This window comes from Epinephelus lanceolatus, chromosome 8, assembly GCF_041903045.1.
Source record: "Epinephelus lanceolatus isolate andai-2023 chromosome 8, ASM4190304v1, whole genome shotgun sequence".
NCBI lineage: Eukaryota > Metazoa > Chordata > Actinopteri > Perciformes > Serranidae > Epinephelus > Epinephelus lanceolatus.
Window position 1 is genome coordinate 2,572,590 of NC_135741.1, and position 15,277 is coordinate 2,587,866.

A 15,277-nucleotide genomic window follows, 5' to 3' on the forward strand; every position below is an offset into this window, starting at 1 on the left:
AGAGAGATTCAGTTGCAGTGCGAGGAGAACCAGTGGAGGACTGGGCAGGTGTCTTGGTCAGTGACCGGCGTTAGCTTGTAGATACGTACACTGAAGGAACCATGCCAGCATTGGGTCTCACCCGCTCCTGGCATCGGCATCCCATCCTGAACTCCATCATATTGCTGGGATGATAATCCTCCAGTCTAAAATAAGCGCCACATACGACGGCGTTTTCAGAAACAGAAGCTGAAGTGAAGTCCCGTCTCTTCGCCTGCACAAAATGCACCCAGGCACAAAAGATAGCACCGTTCCTTTTCCTGTTAGGAAAACGGTGGACCCGATGTCCTGACAGGTTGGAGTTTGGGCAGGCAGCACAAACACAATAATTTACCATGATGATGATGATGATAAATAAATGCAGAATTAAACTACTGAAAACAGACCAACTCACTATATCACGACCGCTCAGACTCACTACCACCTACTGTGCACTTAGCTGAGACAGAGTTGAGGAGACTGACTCCCTCCCATTACGTAATATGACGCGATGTTCGAAAACAAAAGTTATTATATTAAATCCTGCATTAACTATATTAACTTTTCACATGGTCATTTTCACACAAGGTTAAAAACAACTTTGTAAAAACTTTAACCTGCAATTTGCTCTTTAAGTGTTTAAAATCAATCCAGTTTATCGCCTATACTTGATTAGCTCTGCAACACATTAAGGCGTGTGTCCACACACACACACACACACACACACACACACACACACCTGGTCCCATGGTCCACTTCACATCTTCCCACATGGTGTCGTTTTCGTGCTTGATCATCAGGTGGTACTGAGATCCTGGTTGGAGGCCTTTCAGCGAATAGAAACCCTGCGTGGAGTTCACCACCTCTGACTCCTCCCACTTAGCGCCGACTGCAGCAAAGAAACACACATGCACACGAAAGTTGTCATAAATGAGACATTTTCCACGTCTGCTCTTCCTCCTCTTCTTCTTCGTTTCTATCAAACATCTTGTTTTTCTGTCGACATGTTGATGTTTCACCTCGTACAGCAGCAGTGACGAGCAGGAAACGATGCAATTGGTCAAATCTATGAGCACATATTATGTATTAGTGTCAGTGATTATGTATGTCATGTATGTAGTACTGTGTCTGGTTTGGACTCCAGGAAGAATAGCTGTTGTTTCGGCTGCAGCTAATGGGGATCCTAATAAATAATTAATAAATAATTAATGATAGCGTCCTCGTCTCTCTACTTCACTCTCTGTGTTCTCCTCCTCTGTTGTTCTCTCTGAGTCATTCTGCATTGAAGTAAAAGCTCCTCTCCTCTCCTCCTCTCCTCTCCTCTCCTCTCCTCTCCTCTCCCTCCCTCCCTCCACCCTTTTCTTACGACTCTTCCTCATGTAGCGGATGATGAAGCCGTGGTTCCTGTCCCGCTCTCCGGGCACCCAGCTCAGGTTGAGTGACGTGTTACTGGAGATGATGCTGATGTTGGACGGAGGAACTGGAAGGAGACAGGCAGAGGCTGATGACTGAGAACTATAAATAAAGTTGTGTTTTAAAAGAAGTGAAAAAAAAAATCACTGTAATTTCACCTCCGTCCAGCAGGGTGGCGCCCCTCCGTGTGATGGGAGGTCCATCTCCGGCGGCGGTGCGTGCAATCACTTTGAAGATGTAGTAGCTGCTGGGGTCCAGAGAGTCCAGTATAATGTGTGTCACACTGGGATCGCTGATGATCTCCATCTGCAGCAGGCTGTCTCTGCTCTCCACCTCTACACAGCACACACACACAGGAAGCTGTCAGCTCCAGTGTAACCTGTGCTTTTACTCAAGTACTCAGCTTAAAGAAGTTATTTCACAGCTGGAAAGATGGTCTCTTGATAAAAGCAGGCAGTAAAATGGAGGATCTGATGAAAATATTAACAATTCCATCCTTCTTTTTTTATTGAAATTAAATATAATTTCTTTCCCACCCCAGTAACTTGTGTACAGCTGCCAGCCTTACCCTCTTGATACTGCACCATGTATCCCAGCAGGACGCCGTTGGGTTCAACTGGAGGGGTCCAGTAGAGGATCAGCGATTTCTCTGAAGGACTGTCAAATGTCAACGATGCAGGAGGACCAGGTGCTGCACACACACACACACACACACACACACACACACACCAGTTAGCAGATCTGATGAATGCATCTTCAGTCTCTTCCTGTAACTTCTTTAATTTAAACTCACCTCCCTCCGGGGTGCTGAAGTGGTGCGGCGGGGAATGAGGCCCCCCTCCTTTGCTGTTAAAGGCAGCAACAGACAGCTCATACTGAGAATACAGCTGCAGCCCCGTCACTTCCTCTGATGTCTTCATGCCGTGGACCACCACCACCCGACTCCCCCTGTCTCTGTCCTTGCCACGCTCTGATCTGTCCTCTTTCTCGTGGTGCACTTTGCCGAGAGACCTCCGCAACCGACCCCCATGAGGTCCCATCCTCCTGATGTAGATCTGACACAGAGGCAGACAAAAATAAGTGAAGGTGCAGCTCAACCAAGAATGACAGATGCCTTAGTGCTGCTGGGGATTTTACACAAGCAATTAATTATTTTAGGGTGCTGTCAGCCCTAGAGTGGTCTCCTCTGGTCTGAATCAGGGGCTCATGTTGTTCCAAAGTTGTATAATTGCCTAGAGTTGGTTCGTGTTCTCACGGCAGCATTTACAAGAGGACCAGATCAAATGCCTTGTGTGAGAAAGCTGCTCTTGATTGGTCAGAATTTCCATGTGGGAAAAATCCAGGAAGTAAAGCAAACGTTGAAGAAGAGTACACTTGCAAGATAAATGTGACACTTTCTAATGTCACAATGGAGGGACAACTACGCAGGTTGATTTTAGCGCTGCTCATCGTGGACTATATTGCTGTCATTGTTCATTTTAGTCAAAGCATACAGTTTGAAAACGAGGCGCGGCTCCAACTAGAAAACAATGTTTTGATGCATTGGATGTGCTGAATGTGCATATTAAGGCAGTACAGGAGGAGGTGCACATTAATAATCCTCCAGGACTGTAACATGCTCATGTTTAACCCAAACAATGTGTCATGTGACTGCAGTTGCTTCACATCCAGGTCGGAACACCTTCTCAACCGCAAGACAGTTTGTTTGTAACCAGACTGAGACCACCTCTTCAAGAAGGTCTCGGTCTGGTTGTTTTGGTGCACACCTGAGTGTGATTGCTGTGTTCACACCTGCCCAAACGAACTTGAGTTCAATTGAACCAAACCAAACAGGGCAGGTGTGAAAGCACCCTCAGTCTTTTATCAAGCAAAAATATCAAATATCCTCTGGTTCCAGCTTTTTAAATCAGAATCAGAATCAGAAATACTTGACTGATCCCCAAGGGGAAATTATTTATGTTACAAGTGCTCCTTGCAAGAGAGGAAAGATACGTGAAAATGTGAACATTTTCTCTGTTTTGCATCCGAATAAACAAAATACCTCACACTGCACAAAATGATATGCTTTAAAACGTCTTCATCATCCTATGAAAATCACCTAAAGTCACCTAAAACACCTCTTCAAGTCTTACCCAAAGTCAACTGAAAACTGTTCTTGTTCCATTTTTAGCACATGTCCATGCATGGCCTCATTTGAAGGGTAACACTCAAGTATTTTCCCAAATTGTTAAAATCACTGTAAGTTTCATCACACAAATCTTCGCCTGAAAATTTTCTTGGAAAAATAAGCTGCAGATGACTAGAACTGGGAGGTATTAGCTGGTAAACACAGTGGAACCATACCATGAAGCCTCACATTGTCCAAATTCAAAGTGGATTACAATATCACAGAGAATAAACATTTTACACACGTTTTTCTGAGGTTGTGTCGACGTGCTTTTTAACCACACATGAACTGAATGTGTGAATATGAGTGAACAACTAACCAACACAGACACAAATGTCTATTAAGAAACTTAATGTGTATAAAAACACTTTAAGAGAACCTAACTTTATAAGAAAGACTTTTGCAATCAAAACAACAGAGGAGCCATTTGTTGATCATTTATGTGCATTATAACAGTTTAGTGCCAAGAAAGAGTTAAAAACTCCTGTGGAGGTGAGGAGTGTGACTGACTACAAGACCCATATGCCATTGGGCCGGTCACTGGTTGTTAATTGGTAAACCCGAGAAGCAACACAGCAAGCAGTCGGCATATTTACATGCAAACAGGAGAAATTATGGATCATACATGGAGAAATATGAACGTTTGAAATGATATCTCTGGATGTGATGATGTGTTTGGACTAAATATTCTGCTGGATTTAGATCACCTGGACCTTTGTGAGCATATGAGGACTGTTTCTGTTGGAATATTATTGGTCTGTGGATTATAATAGGGCATTATAGGTGAGTAAGAATTGTTTTGTTTTTTCGGCTGACAGATTTATTGAACCTGCTGAGGTGGTTATATCTTGAAATGGTTCGAGCAATAAAACACAACAAATACAAGCACAAAGTTTTAAAAGTGGCCACATGGAGGTGCAATCTGCACGTCATCAGTTCTTCCTTGGCTCACGGTTGAACTCTGCATGAAAATATGTTCTATTCTGTTAATGCAGTATACGTCACATGTTGTCACATCATATATTTTCATATATACTTTGTAAGTAGCAGTATATGTGTGACATGAGCCAACACAGAGCACAGCTGTCTCTTCTTGAGTTGAGTTGGTATAATAACTGGTACCTTGTATCCCAGCAGCAGACCTCGGACATTCTTGGCTTCGTTCCACTTGACTCTGACGGTGCTGTTGATCACAGTTGTTGTGACTCCAGTGGGAGCTTCTTCAGGCACTGAGACAGAGAGACAGAGAGGAAGAGGAGGGTGAGCTGATAAGCCTCATGTCAGTGGTGATGTTAGGCTGAACTGCAGTTATAGAACATCTGTCTGTCCATCACTCAGAGCGATGAACAGGCTGCACAGCAGAACGCCTGTTTTCCACCATAAACACGATCACAACACAACATTCACTGTTTGTCACGCCTGTCATTTGATTTGACATTTTTGCAGAACAAGCCTGAAGCCGTCTTATTGGAGGATAATTTCAGTCTTTTAATATCCAGATTCTCGGACTGAAGATGGGAATGTTGACCTCTTTAATGAGGGATGTAATTACTCACTTCTGGTACAAGAACTATGTGGTGCCCTGAATAAAGAGGGTGAGTGAACCGTTAGCCTCTACATATGATTTACTACAGACACATTTTTAATAAATTCCTTCACACAGACGCTGCATTTAGTCAGAGGGAGTTTTTGTCTCATATCTTCTCAGACATGAAGACGTTCATTTGTGTAGAAAATGGGAGGAAGATGCTGGGAAAGAACATGCACCCGCAGTCCAAAGCTTTTGTCTTTTGTACTATTAGACACAATTTTAATTTTATTTGATTCACAGAGTCAGCGTGACACCAGAGACTGGTGACTCACTCAGTTAACTTACAGTATTCCAGATGATACAGATGAGATATATAATCTCTCCAGTGTGTTCTGGGTCTGCCCCGGGGCCTCCTACCAGTTGGACGTGCCTGGAACACCTCCAGCGGGAGGCGCCCAGGAGGGTCCTGATCAGATGCCCCAACCACCACATCTGAACCCTTTTGGCGCAAAGGAGCAGCGGCTCTACTCCGAGCTCCCTCCAGATGTCTAAACTCCTCCCCCTATCTCTAAGGCCGAGCCCAGACATCCTATGAAGGAAACACATTTTGACCGCCTTTATCTTTGACCTCATTCTTTCAGTCACTACCCAGAGCTCATGACCATAGGTGAGGGTTGGGACGTCGATGGACCAGGAAATTGAAAGCTTTGCCTTTGGACCCGCCTCCTACTTCACCACTATGGTCCAGCACAGCACCCATATCACTGCAGACACTGCGCCAAACCACCAATCCATCTTACGCTTCATTTTACCCTCGCTCGTGAACAAGACCCCAAGATACTTGAACTCCCTTGCAAGTTTAGAGTCCTCTGTTAGATTTCATGGACTCCAGTTACAGATAGGTTGTGTTCAAAACTGTACTAAACCACTTGTCGGAGAAGATTCTCAGTCATCCAGGTCATGGTAATCATAAGTGCTAATATCGTAGGCAACTGGACGCAAGGCAACGCAAGCAAGTCCAGTTGCCTACGATATTAGCACTAACGATGTATTCAACCACTGTTTTAGTGTTTTGTTTTTTGTTTCTAGGGACGTTTTTTCCTTAATTTTTTTCAATTTTTTGTTCGTAATTTTTTCATATTTTACTGTGAAACAATATTTAATTTGTTCTACTTTATTTAACTGTTAATAGTATATACTGTCAATTCATTTTGTATATGGGTCAACAATGATTTGCAAATCATTGCATTCTGGTTTTATTTACATTTTACACAGCGTCTCAGATGGGATCCATGTTGCACACCATTTTTAATGACTTTGTACCTATGTTGATTGCCTGTTTTGGAGCCTCACATATTCCACTCTCATTCTCATTACTACAAAAAGTGTTTGTGCATATTTAAGCTCACTTTCATGAGCTTGATGAAGCTCTGAGTGAGGCGCGTTGCTCTTGTTAGTGTTATTAGATTATATTTTTGAGGTTTGAGTGAGCCATATCTGACCGTGTGTTTCCTGATATTCTGTGCTCTCAGACAGCCTGTGAAACTTGTTTAACGTGAATGATTGTGAAAGGAGCGATGTTTGATTTTGTGTAAGTGCTTTTTAAATGAAACGTTGTTGATGATTTAATTTCAGGTCACACTGTAACTGAGTGCTCGTGGGCTCAGTAGTGTAGAACATCCTCCCATCACAGCGATAAATGATCAGAGTGTTCAAAGGTGGCGTACCGTCCTCTCCAGAGTGTCCGATCTCAGGCCGCGGTGGCGGTCCTGCTCCAAGTGAGTTGACAGCCTGGACTTTGATCTCAAACGGCGTGTACGTTCCTGTGTTGTTTACCATGAATGGCGGAGACTGTACGTCGGCGGTGTTCCAGCGGACATCCGCCCCCCCAGCCTGCCGCCAATACACCTTGTACTGGAAGCCCTGGCCGTTATGCAAACGCTTGTCCATCTCCTGCAAAGACAAACAGCAATATAACGTAAATGCACGTATCAGGAGCCTCTCACTCACAGATGTAGACAGACTGAAGTACTCACATCCCAGGTAATGATCAGAGTCTTTGGGTCTATGGACTCACTGCGCACACCAGTGGGGTTTTTGTCAGGGACTGGAGGAAGGAGACAGAGAGAGGACGATACGTTGAAAACACACCATTAAAGAGTTCATCTGATAAATATATGTTGCTCTCTTCCTGAGAGTTAGATGACAAGACTGACACCCCTCTTATATGTGAGAATAGTTACGATTTCCTAAAATGCCGAATTATTCCTTTGACAATTACCTGGTTTGAGATAAATGTGGCCATCAGACCTCTGATCACGCAGCTTTCATGGAAATAGAATCCAAACTTTACAGACGGCGTCTGGCGTCACTTACCAGCTGGCGGCGTGCTGCGGTGCTCTGAGGGCTTGCTAGGGTCGCTGTTGCCGATCTCGTTGATGGCGATGACCCTGAAGCGGTAGGTGCAGTAGGGGTGGAGGGTCAGCTCCAAGTGGTTGAACTCCCCGGACACTTTCTTCCACTCCTCCCACTTCCACTGCCCCTCCTCGGAGTGCTGCTCCTCCCGGGCCTCCACGATGAACTCTGAGAGAAGAAGACAGACAATGTTAATACTACTTCCTGCAAAATGTCGGGACCGGGACCTTTGTGCAGGTAACCCAGCCATTCAGAGACCCAAAAGCAAAATCGTCTGTCAAGGGGCAGCATGTCAAATAACTTTTTAAGCATTGGAGGGGGACTTATGATTTTTATTTTGGCTTAGGGGAGGGACATAAGACTTTAAATGGTTGTAATTTTTCAAGCAAACATGCTTTCCAAAAATCACAAAAAATCCCCATTTATCAGCCATAAACTGTAAAAACAGAAATTATCTTTGGATTTTTTTTAAAATGTACGTCTCATTTGCAGTTTGGCCAAAAATAAACTAAATAAACTTTTTTCAGCTCCAGGATTTCACCTTCAACTTTTAACTTTCAAACATCAAAGGGTAAGTTTTAAATATCTAATAACTCATTTATGGAGGAGGGAGGGTCATGGGTTTTCCTCCAGTCACTCAGGGAGGGTCAAAATAAAACAAAGTCACACTCTAGCCACGCCCCTCCTCTGATAAATAAAGAACAGTCCCTAACTGGGACGTCTGCCTCTCAAAGAACAACAGATTGTTGGTCAGTGACATTTCTGTAACATCATATTGAGCCTACATAGCCTGGCTACATACGTAGGATGCTGAATCAGTGCATTAAAACTAATACTCTATCTGTATTAATGTAAAGATTATTATGAACCCAATTTAGTCTGTGATGGAGATGTGAAAACAGGTGATCTTTGGTATCTGAGGATAGATACCAATAACCATTGGGGAAAACAAAAGCACTCTCCTCTTTCTGTTTTGCTCAGTGAAATCGATTCGAATCGATTTTCTATTTTCACTTAAAACGTCACTGTTAGCTCACAGAATGGAATTGTCAAACTGCAGCTAAAGTTGTGTGTGTGTGTGTGTGTGTGTGTGTGTGTGTGTGTGTGTGTGTGTTCAGTACCTATGATGGGGCTGTTGTGTGAGTGTCCTGGGATCCAGCTGAGAGTGAGGCTGTGGTCCTCGATATCAGACAGAAACAGATCTTTGGGAGGATCCGGCCGCGCTGAGGGTCAGAAACAAAACTGTTAGTGTGAAAACTGTCACACAGACACACAGACACACAGACACACACACACACACACACAAACAATGACGTACCTACGACAGTGATGGAGCCACTGGCCTTCACACGGTCCAGGTCAGTTTTGACCTCGCAGGAATACACCCCGTTGTCCTCTGGGTGGACGTTTGTCACTTTCAAGGTGCCATTCTCAAAGATAGTGTACCTACACACACACACACACACACACACACACACACACATACACATTCCCATCATTTTAATATAAAACTGAGGATGATTTTATTGTGGCATTTTGGCGCCAGTTGACCTCTGGATCAGACGGACAGATTCATCTCTTCCACATGATATGACCTCATACTAACATGCTTTAGTTTTGCTGTGGCCTGAAACATCTCAGTGTGTGTGTTTACTTGTCATCTGGTGACGATTCCTGCAGCTCCAGTCCGTCTTTGCTCCAGATGATCCGGTACTGCAGCAGCTGAGGGTCTTTGTAGAAGTCACAGTCCAGCAGAGCGTTGGTTCCTCTGAGCGTGCGCAAGTGCTGCGGCTCCGTCAGTATCTGTGTTCGATCTGACGGGAACAGGAAGATAGAGGACTGGTCACGGTGTGCACGTGAGGCGCCATGTTTGTTTAGACTGTACTTTTGTGAACTGACTCATTAATTCTAAATCCTAAAATAATTTTATTGATTTCAGTGACCAGTGAGTAAAAATGATGTCTCTGCAGCTTTGCTACCCTCAGAAAAATGATTCTTGCCAAAACTCTAAATTTTAGAAACTTCTTTAGAACGTCTGAGTAAACTTATATAACAAAAGCATATCAGTACTTCTAATGACATTAAGAACTTAGAAATCGGTGATCCACTGTTCATCTTGTCATTATTAAAAGCCGTCTGTGCAGTCTGCAGGTTGCTTTAGTTGCCCTGTCAGAGCTGATCTGTACTTTATTATAAACCTGAGATGGGGACTTGAGTCTGTGGTTTGGACTCGAATCATACACACAGTGACTTGAGACTTGAGAGTTGCTCTCAAAAGACTTGAGACTGACTTTGTCTCACGGTTTGGAACTTGTTAACAGTCATTCTTTATTTATTTTATTTTGTTTTATTCATGAACCAATATCATATCACTGTGCTGCCTATTTCTCGCCTGAAAGGTTTTCAGAAACACATTTTAGTGCCGTGTGTAGCTGTAGAAGTGATGGTGCGTTCGTTTTGTAGTCGGAGGTCAGAAATTCCCAGTTCCCAGTCAGAAGTTTAAACTCAAACACACCCTGAGATCAGATTTCCAACTCGGAAACTCGGAGCAACCGCATCGACCCCGACTAAGGAATTCAAGATGGTTGCTGGTCACATGAGTCAACACTCTTGCTAAAGTACTGTTTATAGCAATTTTATCTTATTTGTTTCACATCAGGTCAGCCTCATCTGCGGCGTTCATCAGTTGGAGTGCATGATGGTTTGAAGCTGTCTATAAAAGGGCAACAGAGGCTTTCTTGCGGGCGTCCATGTTTTTTTCCGACTTGTCCACTGTCGTCAACTAGAATGCAAAAACTGTCAACTCGGAGGTGACGTCATTCCCACTTCTGACCTCCGAGTACAAAACCAACGCAGCATGAGAGCTTGTAAACAGGAAGTGGGCGCCATACTGTTTCCTGCACAGTGAAAACAGAGGCTGAAAAAACTGAGATCAAACAGTAAAACAAATCAGAGCTGATCAGATAAAAAACAAGACTCCGGCTGCCATTGTGTCATACAGACGAGTTTGCATTGTGTCACCCACCAGTGGGGGCATCTATTGGTCCGGTCCGGTGCAGTGCATTCTGGTAGTTGTAGGTTTTCTACCACTTGCCTGTGGATATTCTCATTTATCCAGGTCATAGTTATCTCAAGGCGATTGAACTGAACGCAACTGGACTTAGTTTTGTCTTAGAAGATGTTTCACCTCTTATCCAAGAGGCTTCATCAGTTCATGCTTGTCGGACTAGGCTGGAACTAGTCTGACAAACTGGTGTGGAAACAACCCAGGTATTTAACCTCTGAGGAGGTCTTCACAAGGCCAATGATGTCACTGGTTCGTTAGTGCTCCAATGGTGTGTCAGTGACGGTCTTTTCTTCATTATCCACCTTGTTCTTTCTGGAACGGGCTGCTGTTTTCACAAAGGTCCAACTGGGATAACCACAAGTTTTTAGAGCCTCCCTCAGATGTTCATGCTCTTTCCCTTGGGCCTGAGTGCTGGTAGGTACGTTATCAGCTCTGTGTTGTAGGGTCCACTTTCTACCACTTGAGACAAAGTGAATGCCACAGCCCTTTATCTCTGTTGTCTCTGACCTTTAAGCACCAATTTCAAAAGTATTTGCATCTTTCTGCTGCAGACAGCTTGATTTTATGACGAGAGTGATATGTTATTTTACAGTAGATTATACAGTAAGATTAGCTGGAGACCCAGTGTAGTTATAAAATACAGTTGCACTCTAACCCACTGGTTCCCTACTGGTCCAGCCACGGGGTCCAAATTTCTCCTCGGTCATTAGTTCAAGGTCCACACAGTTTAATATTCAGCGTCATACTTGCGTTCTGTCATGTTGTCGAGCTAGTTTGCTGCTGTAACGTAGCAACAAAAGCTTGTGCTGGTAATTCACGGTACTTTGAAGTAAAGTGTGTTTTTTACAAACTTGAGACATTTGCGAGTCACTTGCGGTCCATTCAGACCGGACCTGTGAACGCACCGTTTGGGAACCACTGCTCTAAGCATTATTGAAAAACAAGTGACACGTTTTATTGCTATTTTATACAGTTTTAAACTTTGAAGGATTCATTGCTGGTACTTCATGCAGTGTTGTAAGCCGACAGGACGGCAGCAGGTGATGGAACACTCATTACAACCATTAGAGACTTGAGACTTAACTTGGACTTGTAAAAAAATGACTTGTATGTACAGTACATATGATATCAGACTCACTGAAGACTTCCAGGTGAGCAGAGATGGAGATGTTGGAGTGTTTGATGGAGCAGGTGTACTCTCCGGTGTCATCGTGACTGGCCCCCGACAGCTCGATGGTCCCGTTGGTCAGCAGGGAGACACGAGGGTCCGACAGCAGGGGGAGCTTGTCCCCACCCTCCCTACAGACAACACACACACACACATATTGATCCGTACATACATTAATGAGAGGTGTCGCTGCAGCTTCGTCCCTCCTGAGTCTTTTACTCCAACATCAAACACCCAGATATTAATACAACTGCAACAGCAGTGAATCCCTCGATCAATGCTAGTGTGTTTCCTGCCTCATCAGTGGATGGATGAAGACGATCAATACACGACGAGCCAGACAGGAAAGAGAAGCAGTATCCATCTGTTTGTTTCTAATGTCTGTGGTCTGTAAAACAACCTCTCACCTGGAGAGAAAGCAGACTGTGCATGATGCATGATGCAAATCCTGTGGCCTGTTTCTGCAGAGAAAGCCCTCACACAAACATTATGTAACTTTTTATTTTCTGATTTAATGCTTTAATCACATTTTATCTTTTTATGTTTTGGTCATTTTAACCCTCTCTGTATCTAAGTATATTAAAGAAATCTAATTTCCTGTCATTTCATTTCTTTTTGCCTTATAAACAGTCTTTTTTTTAGATTTAGTCTAGGAGATATCAGAATCTGCCTTAAAACACATCACTTTTACATAACCTCCTTTCCGTGTCATTAAACTCCCTCTCGATTCCCAGAAAATATTACACAGGATGTGACTTCAGTGTCATACAGAAGGGATTTGTCCTCTGATATCTGAGGAATTTGGCTCCAAAATGAAAAAGCAAACCAGCTGAAAGTCATCAGTCAAGTCACAGAAGTGTAGAAACACTTAAATCATAAAAACATCAAACATGGATCCAGCAGTCTCGTGCTACTGAGTGCAATTCTTTCACGCAGCCACCAGAGGACGCCGCTGTGTTAAAAGTAAATACCTGGAACCAGTTGCACAAATCACCCTAAGTATGAAGCCTTAAGGCTTAATTTCTCCTTAGCTGAGGGACTTACTCAGTTGCACAGAATCCCTTCAAGGGTTTCTATTGTTAAGGAAAAACGTTAACTCACTTATTGTGTTGAAAGAGATTTTACAGCAGTAAAAGTTTCAATGAAGATTGTGTGTGTTTGGACTTGAGTTTAAGTGCCTGTTATTGTCTCACAAAGTTGCTCATAGTAAGTCAGTGGAAAAAATGGCAGAAGAAAAGAGGACAAGGAAACCATACAGGTCAGGGGAGGAATACAATCATAGAAAGTACAAAGTAAATCTGATCCCAAATACCAGAAAACAGGAGAAATTACAATGAAAACTAATTCAGTTGAATACAAAGTGTAAAATCAAAAGTGTAACCATCGGGTTCTCCTGGTCGCTGAACACTCTACTGAGGGTGTGTTAGGTTTTTTTTTTTATTTGTCACCATAAACTCAGTCATATTGCAGTTAAGATAAGAGTCAGAGGCAGGGGTTCCTTAAGTATAAGACCAAGACAAGGACAAAACCATAAATACTGCATATGGGTGAGTAAATAATGGCTGAATTTTCATTTTTGGGTGCACTAACCCTTTAAGTGAACATTATTCTGGGGAAACCTTAACTAGGACTTGAGAGAAAATCTTAACTTAAAATGTTTTGTGCAGCTGGCCTCTGGGCTGTAGACCAGAAACTGGTATGTTTATGCTTAATACACACAAGACGACTTTAAAAAGACTTTAAAAAGACTAAAGTCTGACACCCTCTCACGTTTAAAGACAATGTGAGCTTTTAGTCACACACCATGAGATTTTGCAAAGACCGGGGATCAAAATGCAAAATCACTTTATAAGACTACAACTAGATTCATTATGAGATTGCTCCTGGTGGAAAATATTACTCCAAACTCCCTTTGAGAAACATGACATATTAACAATTCCCTCTGTGTCTGCAAAAACAAATAACACTAAACACAAGATAAGAGAGGTCACGTGACGACAGTGTTCTTGTCAATGCGGCATCAATATAATCCACAAAGGTAAACGACGTACTGTATCCACATACAAACTTTACATTTTGGATTTTGTCGCCTCAGCTCAGCGTCTGTTGATTAGCTGGCTGGTGTTTCACCAACTCCCGTTCACTCCTCAACTCCACCAGCTTCTCCTCCTCCTCCTCCACAGCCCCAGAGATCTGAGACTCCTTCTTGCTCCTCCTCGGAGGACTTTTTTGTCGAGCTGTGTTTTTTGTCGAGCTGTGTGCATCACGTAGGTTTACATTACGAGACGACACCGACTCCTGTGTGCGCACAGCGAGACATAGTGATGTCCAAATGAAGCTTCATGAACCAGCAGTTGTATTTGCTGAACCCACTAGATGGCACACTTGGTGTAATGAAAAAGGCTCAAGGGATACCAGAGCAGGTTGGTTTCAATTAGCAATGGCCAAATAACCCTTCCTGAACCATTTTCTTTATTTTTCGGGTCCGCTCTGGCGCTCCTTGTTCAACAAAGCGTTGAAACCAAACTGTATTGCCATGCCTTGAGCCTTTTTCATTACACCAACAGCGCCATCTAGTGGCTTCAGCAAATACAACTGCTGGTTCATGAAGCTTCATTTGGACATCACTAGCGAGAGAGGAGAAGGCAGCACATTCTCACTGTGACCTCGTCACATACTGATGTTTGGTCATGGACTGTCCACGTTGAAATATGCAATGCAAGGTACCCTGGGCGCATTGGTTGATGATGTTCTGACACCATGTCAACTTCAGCCTGTTACATGCATTGTCTGTTTTCAAAATACACTTCTGTTTTCACAGGAAATTTAACGTTTAAAGTCTCTTTCAGAATAAAAGCACTAAGTCGGTGCAACACTGCAAATTTTCCTTCAATAACAAATTCACGTGGTTGGGTTTAGGAAAAAAGAACAGGGTTTGGCTTTGCAATCTTACATGATGCAAACACCGCTCACCCAAGTGAAAGTCCACCGACCCCACTCAGAATTTCACCGTGTAAATGGCCGCGTATCATGCCAATGTGGAAGGACGGCTTTTTTTGTCGATATGTGACACCGCAAGTCACTGTCCAAGTGCCAGATATCGACGACTTGGGAGTGAGACTGTGTTGGAGAGGGAGAGACGCTGTGCTGCTGCCAGAGGAGCCGCTGAATGAGTTCCCTCTGAGCAGTAAGAGAAGTAAAACATTCAGGATGCCACAGTTTATTCCACACTACTGAAGCACCTCCTCTTTTTGGAAACACCAAGGAGTCGCTAATAATTTCTCTTTCAGCCATGCTGTAACAGTTTGATGTCAGTGTCAACAAGCCAAAATACAGTGAGTATCAAGATATGAATTTTTGATATCAAATGAAAAATTAGAATGGTATTATGTTGAACGAGATGATACGGCACACCCCTGCCCCCGAGTCAAAATATGCCTGTAAACGTCCATGATGGAGGAGAAGCTCCTGGACCAACTGGTGGTACTCCCCATGATC

At 43.4% G+C, this 15,277-nt stretch overlaps 1 protein-coding gene across 3 annotated transcripts in view; it reads right to left on the reverse strand.

The window, feature by feature from the left end:
• The window catches only part of LOC117258534 (neural cell adhesion molecule L1.1-like), a 69,397-nt gene that overhangs the window by 6,665 nt on the left and 47,455 nt on the right, over positions 1 to 15,277 (reverse strand). For all 3 annotated transcript variants that reach the window (XR_013491913.1, XM_033629539.2, XM_033629537.2), the window contains 13 exons: positions 11,750 to 11,910; positions 9,199 to 9,358; positions 8,863 to 8,990; positions 8,666 to 8,767; positions 7,506 to 7,712; positions 7,166 to 7,236; positions 6,857 to 7,082; positions 4,721 to 4,827; positions 2,225 to 2,486; positions 2,000 to 2,122; positions 1,590 to 1,766; positions 1,385 to 1,498; positions 758 to 907 (listed from right to left, as the gene is read on the reverse strand). Coding sequence is in view for 2 of the 3 variants with exons in the window: in XM_033629539.2 (XP_033485430.1) it covers positions 758 to 907; positions 1,385 to 1,498; positions 1,590 to 1,766; positions 2,000 to 2,122; positions 2,225 to 2,486; positions 4,721 to 4,827; positions 6,857 to 7,082; positions 7,166 to 7,236; positions 7,506 to 7,712; positions 8,666 to 8,767; positions 8,863 to 8,990; positions 9,199 to 9,358; positions 11,750 to 11,910 (1,988 nt within the window). In the remaining variant the exon portion in view is untranslated. The remainder of the gene's footprint in view (positions 1 to 757; positions 908 to 1,384; positions 1,499 to 1,589; positions 1,767 to 1,999; positions 2,123 to 2,224; positions 2,487 to 4,720; positions 4,828 to 6,856; positions 7,083 to 7,165; positions 7,237 to 7,505; positions 7,713 to 8,665; positions 8,768 to 8,862; positions 8,991 to 9,198; positions 9,359 to 11,749; positions 11,911 to 15,277) is intronic.